Source organism: Fulmarus glacialis, unplaced genomic scaffold (genome assembly GCF_000690835.1).
Source record: "Fulmarus glacialis isolate BGI_N327 unplaced genomic scaffold, ASM69083v1 scaffold42214, whole genome shotgun sequence".
NCBI classification, from domain to species: Eukaryota; Metazoa; Chordata; class Aves; order Procellariiformes; family Procellariidae; genus Fulmarus; species Fulmarus glacialis.
Genome location: NW_009210660.1, coordinates 1 through 12,311, shown reverse-complemented (window position 1 = coordinate 12,311; position 12,311 = coordinate 1). Strand labels below are relative to the sequence as shown.

At 39.2% G+C, this 12,311-nt stretch overlaps 1 protein-coding gene across 1 annotated transcript; it reads left to right on the top strand.

Moving 5' to 3' along the window:
* Positions 1-1,408: 1,408 nt before the first annotated feature.
* On the top strand, positions 1,409-11,510 carry LOC104070453 (transketolase-like; the record flags this gene model as incomplete). Its single annotated transcript, XM_009577238.1, has 8 exons — positions 1,409-1,520; positions 2,023-2,216; positions 2,833-2,997; positions 4,273-4,429; positions 7,844-7,974; positions 9,335-9,418; positions 9,598-9,691; positions 11,370-11,510. Coding segments are annotated over 8 exons (1,078 nt in total), but the record flags the coding sequence as incomplete, so codon positions are not given.
* Between the last annotated feature and the right edge of the window lie 801 nt (positions 11,511-12,311).

Below are 12,311 nucleotides of genomic sequence, written 5' to 3'. Positions count from 1 at the left end.
GAGACCTTACAGCAGCCTTCCAGTACCCGAAGGGGGCCTACAAGAAATCTGGAGAGGGACTTTTTACAAGGGCGTGTAGTGATAGGACAAGGGATAATGGCTTTAAACTGAAAGAGGGTAGATTTAGGGTAGATATAAGGAGGAAATTCTTCACTATGACGGTGGTGAGGCACTGGAAGAGGTTACCCAGAGAAGTTGTGGATGCCCCATCCCTGGAAGTGTTCAAGGCCAGGTTGGATGGGGCTTTGAGCAACGTGGTCTCGTGGAAGGTGTCCCTGCCCCATGCCAGGGGGGTTGGAACTATATGATCTTTAAGGTCCTTTCCAATCCAAACCATTCTATGCTTCTATGATTATGATATGTACATAGTGCTGCAACAAAGGTGCAATCATTAAAAAATATAAAAGTTTAATGTTTCATACACTAGAAAAAGTTGGTATCCTATCAGCTTTTTGACTTGATCATACTACCATACAATCTGAAAACTCAGAATTTCACCCTCTGTTTTTTTCCTTTGTTGCCTTTTCTCATGGAGGGCATGAGATTGACGCTTCCTTGGAAGCAGGCAAAAATGTGGCTCTCAGTTCTTCACATTATCCAGCCATGTGTGCTTCCATGTTGACTGGGCTTTTACAGAACCCCAGCTGCAGAGTAGGATTTCTTCTGCTGTCAGCTGTATTTGAGTTGTTACTCTTTTAAAAAGTCTTTTCTAGTCTGGAAGCTGGCTGGGGGCAGCGGGGAACATTAGACCGTATGACTTGGTCTTGAAAATTGTCCTCGCAAAAGAGGGCAACCTTCTTGGCTTGCTCTTGATCCCTAGACTCACAGAGACTACTCTGAGATGGGAGTAACTTTGTCACAGAAACTCCCTGCTCCCCTTGTTGCAGGTGACTGGGTCTGCAGTGTAAATGCATAGAAGACGAGGAGGGATGCTGCATTTACAGTTTTGACAAAGCTGCATGAGACGTGGTACATAGGCTACCTGGTCATACTACAGGTTATTTCATATGATCTGGTGTGTGTAATTCATTGAGATACAGGATACAGTAGTCCATAGAAATTATTTCATAGGTTAGCAGCTGTTTGAATTTTGGAGTTCATGGTGCCTCTAAGAGCCTTTTGTAGTTTTCATGTGGTGTGAAACTTACCTAAATGTCATTGTCTAGGGGACAGATATGTACCTACATGTTTGAGCAATAGCATGCAGAAGTCTTTCAAACTCTTTATACTTCTCAACAGTGTTAGTGCTAAGAAAATTATTTTGGTTCTTGCAAGTGAGATGCGTACTAGCTACTGAGCATTGTATCCATAGAATGGAGTAAATGCATATTCAGTGTGTCAGGGGTTGCTGTGATTCTGTTCAGCTACAGCTTTTAGCAGCATTCTGTGAATTTGTCTTTCTGACCAGGTAAATATTAATAACAGGAGTGAATGTCTTCATTCCTCTTCATTGAGTAAGCGAGCAAAATTCATTATTCTTACTGACTTACTCAGTGAAAAGCAGCATATCAGCCAGAGAGGTAATTTTGCTGTTAGTGCCAGGTGTGCAAAGATAAGAGTCATTAGAAGCTATTAAAATAAAGCTGTAAAACATCAGGACTTGTTTGAATTAGGCAGTTTGGTTAACTGTTGTTTGCAACTTACCTGAGTTTGTTTATTTAGGCCTAACTGTTGAAATTTCATGTTAACTGTTCACACTGATTTACTGTTTACTTCTTGCCACACTTATGGGCCAGGTCTTTTAGGTGCCAATTTAAAAACAATTTCGGTAGAAGACACTGGAATTTCGCCACTAGTTTGGAATATATGGAATTTGACTATTTCTCTTATGTATTTAAACATGTCTGTCTTAATGCAATTGAATACTATTGGAATTGTTTACAGTGGGAATAATAAGGAAGTTCTTCCTTGGAAGACTATACTAGATTGTCATACTTCACTGCACTTTCATCTGGGTAAAATCTGCAGCTAAAAACTTAAATAGTTTTTATATTTTTCTTACTTGTAATTTTAAATACGCAGGTGTTGAAGATAAGGAAAGCTGGCATGGAAAGCCCCTCCCAAAAAACATGGCTGAACAAGTCATTCAGGAAATAGATGACAAAATCCAAAATAAGAAAAAGCTTTCTCCAGCCCTCCCGGAAGAAGATGCACCTGTAGTAAATATTAGAAACATTAAGATGCCATCTCCACCAACTTACAAAGTGGGAGAAAAGGTACTCCCTTCCTTTTTCATTGTTTGTCAGATATCTTCCAAGTGTGAGACTGCTTAATGGATGGCAGGAGGTTTTGTGTTATCCCTTGCCACGATTTCAACTACCCACCTCTTCTCTCCTATTTTGAGTATCCTGGTAAACACCTACCTCTCTGGTGTGACACACTGACATTCAACTCACTGGGTATTGAATGGATATATTCAAATATAAAGAGTCAAATCACTCTTTTTCATTTTGTTATCATTATCAATTATCCAAATTATTTTACGTGTATTTAAAATTGAAGAAACTCCACGAGGTTCAGTGAATATCCATGATTGGAAACCAAGGTTTTCAAAATTTCCTAGCTGGATTGGTAGGGAGTTGGTGATTTCAGCAGAGATGTGTGTCCTGATGCTTCGCTGTATTTTTCTTTTTTTGTTTACTCTTCTGTGTGTCACTGTTCTCATATGTACTTCTGATATTGCTAACATTTAAAATGTTTTTGGTTGTGTTTTGTTGTGTTTTTTTTTTTAATTGTATGTGCATGCACTCATGGAAGAAGAAAGTGGGGAAAAAAAAAAAGCTGCTAGAAACAGAAAGTTGTAACAGTACTGCTATATTTTTCTTCTCCTAGTGGGCTACCCGCAAAGCTTACGGTGTTGCACTTGCAAAACTGGGCCATGCTAACGATCGAGTGATTGCTTTGGATGGAGACACAAAGAACTCCACCTTCTCAGAGCTTTTTAAGAAAGAACATCCCAGTCGCTACATTGAATGCTACATTGCCGAACAGAACATGGTAACTAGTCTCTTGGTTTTTTGAAATACTGGTATTACACAGCAGGATCTGAGACCATTCAGTCTGAGTCTTTAGAGAGTGGGGTTTTAATATTTGCTTTTCATATGTGTATTCATGGATATTTAATTTGACTTGCTCACTTCTTAGGGAAAAACTAGGCTATGGCAAAAGCTTACAAGTATAATCCAACAGGAGTGCTTCTAATCATTCTTTCCTAATCCCCCTCTTTTTTTCTTTTTATTTTTGTGGTCATATTGTCTGCATTTCAGTAGAACACAAGGAGATGGCAACATGTAAACAACGGTAATACTTTCCACAGTGTGATTTGTAGAGATTTAACTCTGAAATAACTTTTTAGGGTTTTTTCTTCACAAAAATGGAATGTCACAACGTGACAATGAGTTCTTCGCTAGACTGGGGTATAAAGATGAGGACAGAAAAACAGTTAATAAATTTAGCCTGATGACATTTGTACAGAAAGGACTAAAATAATTTGATAACTAATCTGTTTGACTGAGTCTTCAGCTGTCACCTGTATGGGTTCACTGAAGCAAATGAAATTAAAGACATAAATTCAGGTAGAAATTTGTTGTTTTCTTCAATGATTTATAACCAAAGAACCCATGGACTGTCTCTTGCAAATTTTATACTAAGGCAGTTTCATGAGCTTGAGTCAGGCATTTTGGATTTACATCAGCTTAGGAGAAATTTGCCATGAAGAGCAGACCAATTTCTGTGCAAAATAAATATATGGGGTAATTGTAGCAATAAACGATTTAAGGACCTTGTTCTAATTTCCGTCTTGCTGAAGAAGGGCCCTTTTAGTAAATACCAGTCCAAATAACACAGGTAAATCCATGCCCACTTAGTAGTGATAATTTTTGTCTGCTGGAGATAGTAAAACCATGTCCTTTGGACTCAAACTGTAAGCCGTTGATCCAGGAAAAAAAGAGGGGGATAAGTCTTAAAACTGTGAATGGCTGCTTGGAACAGGTAAAGAAAAGAAGCTGCCAGTAAGGATCAACAATAACAGCTAGCAGTTGAGGCAAGCAGCAGAGGAGATGCTGGAGGATAGATACTGGGAAAGTGAGTTGCCTCCTTTCCTTTTTGGAAAGGCCAACAATTAGGAGCAGGACTGGACAGAGGTTTTTAATCTGCATTGAGAGCTTCTTGCTGAAGTTTTACGGTAGGAAGTCCCACAGATGATCTCTTGGAAACAATCGATAAATGAGGAATTCACTGTTCTTGTACATTGTACAATCTCCCTCTTTTCAGGTGAGCATTGCAGTTGGTTGTGCCACTCGTGACAGAACTGTTGCTTTTGCCAGCACCTTTGCTACCTTCTTCACACGGGCGTTTGACCAGATCCGTATGGCTGCCATCTCCGAGAGTAATGTCAATCTCTGTGGGTCGCACTGCGGTGTTTCTATTGGTAAGGGCAGCCTTGGCCTATTTATCAGCAGTTCCCATCCATTTAGTGATAAGTGTCTAGCAGTCAAACTGATAATGCTTTGTGGAGACAATCAGTAGTATAGCTGTGATGGTATATCAGTGGCACCATTTATAGGAAGAAGTCATATTTGCAATTCACTTTTATCAGACACATCGTTTTATTTGGAATGAGAAAGATTTCAACTCATCTGCTTTTTTTCTCTTTTATCAGTTTGGCCTGATAAAAATAGGACTTTTTCCTACAAGCTTTTCTACTCTACAAGTATAGAGTGATATATAAGGGATTGGATTGAAAGTGAGGAGCTTAGGTTCCTTTCCATCTTTGCAGTTGACGTCCTCTGTGATGAGAATAGTTGTGTGTGGTTACTGTATCTATGTTTCCCAGTCCCCAAAATAAGAAACTAATGAAACTTATTCTTGCACAGATGCTCTTGTCCACCAATCTCAAAAACACTTTATAAGGAATAAATATTTTTGTTTTATTATGCCTTTGAAGATCACCGATGTGAAATAATTGCTTCAACTTACCTCAGTATTTCTTACTACTGAAGCAGTTAATGTGTTGATTAAAAAAACCCCGAAACCTCAAAGTACTAATGAAACAGGAACTGTGAAGCTGTTATGTAATTCAGGAAATTGGCAGTACCTTCTCTGGTCTTTGCTTCCCATCACGACTGTTTGGTACATGTCAGATCATATTGGGGTTTGATTTCGGTTTGAAGGAGGAAGGGAGTTTTGCTTTTTTAGTGAAATGCATAGACATCACCCATGAAAACAGGAGCAGACTTGCATACCAAGAAGGAAAATGCCAGTAGACATTTATGCTTGAAAAACTACTAGGCATTTATAGGGGAAAAGAAAGAGAGGGAGAGCTGACAGGGCTAGTAAATTAAGGTGCTTCTCCATACATCAATTTTTCAGTTGATTTAATAGTTTTGGCTAGCAGTATGGTTTGGAGGAGGGTTGGGTGTTTTTGTTTAAAGCAAAATAGTTAGTTTGACCTGTAATACTGGTAAAGATTTAAAGATGCTTCATAAACATATGTAGTCTCATCCAGAACCTCAAGCTTAACTTGCAGCGGTATAGAGTATGCTTTAGTAGAGGAGACTGTAAGTAGAGTATATCAGATTATAGCTTGTATATGTCATTAAGGGAGGGATTCTATTACAAGCCTCTTTTCTTTTTAAAATCAGTCCTCCCACCTCATCGTAGTCTAGTTCAATCCAGTTTAAGTCTTTTAGCAAGCAGCAAAGGGTGTTGGTGCAAAAGCCAATTAGCTTTGGTCTTTGCTCGTTTAAGAAGATAAAACTCCTTTGGGTTACCTGAATTGTCTCCTAGAACTAGACTTCCAAGTTTCAATTTTCGGCACTTGAAATGTTCCGCTGTGAGCTGTGACTGTGAAGTGCATACTTAGATTTATAAAGTTGTTTGAGTTACAAATCTGATTCAGGCCTCAGCTCTGATTTTCAAAAAAGAATTTGAACCCAAAGTTTTGCAACCAAGTTGTAAAAGAAAGTAATTCAGAGAAATCCTTTAACAGTTAGAAAATTCAATTTTAAATGGAAGGGTATGAATTAAGTGTACTTCCTATTAGAACTTTAGGCCTGCATGGATCCTAACTGGTTCTGTGGTGAAAATTGAAGTTCTGTGTATGCAGTTCTAGGTAGACCTGGGCTTCTGCTGCATTGAAATTTGGACCCATTAAATTTATGAGAAATAACTATCACAATGACTTTCTGAACTTGTACTAAGTTCACTCCTAGACCAATAGTTGCTGATGGGCCAAAACATCTAATGAAACATTAAATGTGTTTTCAAGGTCATAAGAGAATAATGGAAAATCTGTATTTTCCAAACTGAACATACAGGGAAAGAAATAGTAGTGTACATGTGTCAAAAATAGAAATACCAGTTGTTTAGACAACCAGTTTTATATTCTAGACATTTGATACTGTTCATATTAAGCACTCACGTTTTTTTATTAAGCTATAAATATAGGTTTTGCAGATATAATTGAAAATTGCTCTCTTTTGATCTGTGTTACTCTAAAACCACATAAATCAGGATTTTTGTCAAGATGCACTTGGGGCCGAACTCAACTTAGTGCTAGTCTGTAAATTACTAGTAAGAACTGTGAATGCTGGTATTATTGGCACCACGTTAGCAAAAGTAGGACAAGCATGAGTACTCTCTTTACCTTGAGTAAGATTCTGATTCAGGTACCTGTTAATTTCGTTCTTCATAATTTCATTTTTCTTCTATGTATGCATTGTGTAGGTGCACTTTAGGAAGGGGAAATGCCCACTGAGATCCCACTCATTCAGGCAGCGCATACGGATTTAGAAACTGTGACGTTGAGAATTTTTTTCATGTCATGACCAAAAGCCGAGGTGCTCTCTTTTCCTGGTTCATGCTTACTTTATTAGTAACATGTAGTGGCAGAGTTCAATGATTGCTTTCTTTAACATGTTTAAAGTTCTTCGGAGTTTTGTGCTGCTCTTATGAAAATACTCTCCTCCTTCCTCGTGAACTCGTCCTTCTTGAGTAACAGGTAGTGGGTGCATGTGGGAAGACTTATTGCCCTGCTTCTGCTCTGCAGGCTGTGACATGACTGGATTCAGAACTCTTTGCATGGTTAGTTTGGAACAGTGCCATTCCCAAAGCACCATTACATAAGGTCATTGGGGGCGGGGGGTGTTGTGTGGTGGTTTCTTTAACTATGGAAAATGTGCATCCAGCACATGTTCTGGCTAACAATTCTTTTTTATAGATCTGCAGTTTATGCCATAAGGCACTTGGTTGTTAAATGAACAACACAGATGCCCTATTGCTCTTTAAAAGACTTTCTATAGTATTAAAAAACACATACCCTTCATTTAATCTCGAAGTGAGCCTAAGAATTTGAGAGTAGTTGTACCAAGTGCACTTTCCATTTCTGATGGAACACATGCAATTCTTTCACATTTCCAACAGTTCAAATCTAAAGGAACACTATAGACAAGTATAAATTTTGCTCGTGCAGCCTCAGTGTATGTAAATCTGAAAATGCTTGGATATCTTGTGACCCTCTCTGTATTTGTACCCTTCCTACTTTGGTTGTCTTCCTTTGGTGTTGTTTTATTGTTACACTTCATTTTCTATTTTTTCTTTTTAACCCCAGTTCTCTTTCTTTTTAGTCTCTTTCTATCTTTATTTACTGTTTAGATGGTTCCAAGTTTAAGGAGAAGATGATTCTTTTCTCAAGCAGGTAGACTTGCATGTCCTGTGTGTGCCTGATTTTGTAGTTGTTTGTTTTTTTTTTTTTTTTCTGGCTTACATTGAACCTCACTGCTACACTGAGTGATTGTCAAAAATGTGCACTTACTCTTTTGTAACTCTGGTTTAATTCTTTTAGGTGAGGATGGGCCATCTCAGATGGGATTGGAGGATCTGTGCATGTTCCGGGCTGTTCCCAATGCCACTGTGTTTTACCCTAGCGATGCTGTAGCCACTGAAAAAGCAGTGGAAATAGCTGCCAACACCAAGGTTTGCATCACAGTATTTCTGAGCCAGAGAATAATTTTTTTTTTTGCACTTCTTTTGTTGCTTCTGGCATGTTTCTTGCTTGTCTCTACCCGCATAAATTCTTTCAAAGGCTCCAGTGTGGCAGTGGGATGTTTTCTTTGCATTGAAAGGTTGCAGACATTCTGTCCAGGCTAGTGCAAAAGTGAACAGTCTGGAATCTTGTGGACCAGATTTGGGGAGATGTAAATGATTACACAGCAATTGCAGTTTGGGTCTAAATTGGCTCAGAAATAAGAGCATGTGTAACTCTCTTGTTGGTCTTTAGCAAACTTACAGAAAGTATACTCCTAGCATGATGTCTCTGGGGTCACAATTGAAGCTGGATATGGAAAGATAAATTTATCTTGAGGATTTTGATCATCAAGTGCGTGTACGTGAAAGCTCAGGAGTCAGGTCCTTTAGTAGTCTAAGACAGTGTACATCTTTTGGAGATACTGAGAGCTGGTGCTTATGCTAGTTGACAGTCTCACTGGTCATCTTTTGCTCCTCTGTTGCCAGTGATGGATTGCAGTTAAATTGGACTGTGGCTGAAGATGACTAAGACTTCCCATAGGGCTGTGACAGAGTTTCTTATATCTCTTACCTTCAGCTAATTTGCATAGGAATTGTCAAATGTCATTGGTAGCATTGGGTCGGATCATCTCCTTGATCAGTACTTATTTTGTCTGCCATAGGAATTTACCTTGAGAAAGGAGCAAATCTGAAAAATTTCAATCTTATTAGTACAGCTTTTAAGTGAAGGAGTGTGGAAATTTGGTATGTAACAAATGTGATGAGTGGTTTGTGAAAAAAAGATCAGGGGGAAGGGAAAGGAGTGTAAGGTAGTGTGAGGGAGAGATTAGAGTGAAGTACTGGTTTGTTGCTTCTTTTGGAAGGGCATCTGAACATTAACTGAAGGAAGGGATTTTTCCTTGCTTTCAGCTGAGCATTTCTTCTTTTGCTTTAAAGTCACTAGAGTAAAATTTACACATGTATGGCAAAGTTCTAAGATTCTAATTAACTCGAGGCGGATTCTCCATTTCCACAAGAGAACAAAAGAGAAATAAAGATCTTGGAATCAGAAAGAAAATTGTAAGTTATTAGCATGCTCTAAGAAGAGGTTAACTATATTGTAATGTCTGAAACAACCAGCTATTGAAAAAGGACTGTGGGGGTGGGGGGGAGAAAAGTTTTACTTCGTAGAACCAGAGGTAACATAGAAGGGTGAAAACCAGACAAATAGAAAAAGTCGTTTTACTGTATTTTTTTCATAGGGTTTACAAACTCGAATGTCAACACCTTTCTGGTTTTGTAACTTATAACATGTTTACTTCGGAAACAGGGCATTTGTTTCATAAGAACTAGTCGTCCTGAAAATCCTGTCATTTACAACAACAATGAGGACTTCCATATTGGACAGGCAAAGGTAAATATTGCCCAGATAAATAGAATCAGAAAAAATATGCAAAGTTCCTCCTGTAAAAGTCCCTTTCCCTCTAAAGCATTTCAATGCCAAGGATTTGATCTTTTTAGTAAAATCTCCAGAAATGTTAGAAATAGCAATAAGATGTATTGTTAAAAGTACATGGAAACATTTTCTTGCAGGTGGTTCTGAAGAGTAAGGATGACCAAGTGACTGTGATCGGAGCAGGAGTCACTCTGCATGAGGCTCTGGCTGCAGCAGAGCAGCTAAGAAAAGGTGATTAGATTATGGTTTGGTTTTTTTTCCTTTTTTATCATTTAACACAGCAAAGAAATCAATACCACTCAGCCTAACTGCTCACCCTTTGTACTGGTAAACATTAATTAAAATGTTACAGACAGCTGGTCACCTGTTAAGCTGATACAGTGCAACATAGTATACATCTGCCAATCTTGCCTAATTGAGTAGGTTTTAGTTAGCTTAGCAGCATTAGTAGCCATGAAAATTGCCAAACTGATCAGATCAAAGTCTCTTTAGAATTGCTAATCTGTCTGAAAGTGCCCTGCAGGCAGAATCTTAGAGGAAGTGTGTAAGAAACAGAGTGATCCGTCCCTGGCACAGTGTCTGGGCGGGCTAGGGTACCAACACGATAGAATGCAATCAGGCTGGGGCCAGTTAACAAAATACAGCTTGTCAGCTGAGCCACAGCAACTGTGTGTGCTTACACAATGCTGTTGATATGGAGTGCCTTTGTATAGATAAGGCTTACTGCTACTTGGGTTTTTTGAATGAATGTATCAACTTTTAACTAGCGTGGGAGGCAGTAGTTCTGTGATAGTGCTCAAATGCGCTGACATCTCACAGCAAAGATAAAAATCCTTCAGTGAATAAGAGAAAGAAACCATCAAAAATCCATCTGTGAGTCAGTAGCCTATGCCCAGGAAGACATTACAAATAGTAAGAGATAATAGAATTAGCGCTGCCTGTGGCTTACGGGTAGCTTTGTATGCTGTATTTCGGTGGACAGATATTTTGTCATGACCTTGAGCCATCAGGCTTAGGACATTTTGAAAGTTGTATTTTCAGAACTATTGTTATCTTTTGGCGTTTACCATGCTTTGCAATGCTCTGCTGATCTTGAAGTGTGAATAACCAGCTATGGAGAAATAATCTCTTAGTGTAGAGACAGTGTCTAATACCTAAAATATATTGGTCACTAAAGAGCCTTCGGTTACAAAACTGTCAACATACCATAGGGCTTCTTTATGTATGATAAGAGTTGACTCAGTGTTCAGCTAGCCAAGATCAGACAAAACCTCATGTAATTTGCTATTCTTATAAACAATCGCCATTTGTACGTAGCTTTAACAAGCAATCTGGGCCTGCCTTGTGATGTCAGGACAAATTCTGGTTTTGAGGCCAACCTTAAGGGCACCACGATCAGGGCTGGGGCAGTTCAAACGGGCATACCTGATAGGTGGGCAGCCTGCAATGCAGAATTCAGAATGCCTACAGACCGAAGAAGCAGAAGGAAATTGTGCTTGGCTTGACAATAAAGTTAAAGGTAAAATAAAGTCTGGGAAAAAATTGTGATTGACAGTCTGAATAAGAAGGATTTCCTGGTGACTAGATTCCGTTCTTACCCGTGGGAAGGCCAGTTAGATTACTGTTTTGCTGACGGGCACTCCTAGTGACCTTGAGTCATTTATCCAAGGCTTTTCTGCCTCAAGAGTTTTGTCTGTGGAATGGATGGATATTACTATCTCACAAGGTGCCCGAAGAAAGAATACATACAAAAATTAGGATTGGTTGGATTCTGTGGTAGACAAGCTATAGGTACAGTGTAGACAGTTTTCATAATGGCTCTAAAAGATCGCAGGGGCTGCCTGTACCACTTCTATTGTCTTGCATTCTCCAAATTCATGTTGCAAATCATTTCATTCTATTTCTGCAGAAAAAATCTTCATCCGTGTGATTGATCCCTTCACTATAAAGCCCCTGGATAAGAAGACAATACTTGAAAATGCAAGAGCGACCAAGGGCAGAATCATCACTGTTGAGGACCATTACCATGAAGGTGAGCTGGGTCCAGGAGGTCACAGCCCACACAGTTGTTCCCCAGGGCTTGGAAGCTCATAGTTTCTCCTGACCTGAGAGAGAAGTATGGGACCTGATGTTGTCATTCAGTTAAAGCAAAAGAGAGGTTTTACCCTTTTTCATTGCTGTTACGATTATAAGATGACACTGAGGGTTGAAAGTTGCCTAAGATGTAATGGGTTAATCAGGGCTGCCTTTCTGATTAACTTGGCCTTGCGTGCCCTTCTCTATGTGTGGTACAAGTGAAGTCTTGATTAGTGCCCAGTGAAATTGTAAATTCCTGCTCTGGTGCAGTGATTCTGCACAGAATGGTCTCAGAATGGCTTTAGAGCAGCTGCTCTGCAGTTTGTTAAATTGCAAGAGACACCATTGCTGTGCAGGTTTCTTAAGTTTTCCCTGTGTCCAAAAGCTTGATTCGAGGTTGCTTGAAATCATATGGTTTTGGCAGTTTCCACAGTCACTCTGGGATAAATTCCTCTCTCTTTCTTCTCCACTGCTATAAAAGAGCAGATCGGGGCCTGTGAAGAGCCAGAGCACTTTATATCCTCACTGGACTCTTTTTTTGTTCCTTCATTTCACCTGCTTACAGGCAGTTTCAGAATCTGTTGCTGGTATATGCGAGTGTTCTTAAGCTAGGGTAAAAAGTGCATGATGCATGCAAGAAGGAATTTCTAAGATGATTCCCAAGTAAATCTTAAGGTAAAATGCTTCTTGAGAGAAGCAGAGTACTCTCTATAAGAGTCCCCCAGCTTCTGTGCCAGGATTTTATTTAGAATCATTTAGGTTGGAAAGGACCCTT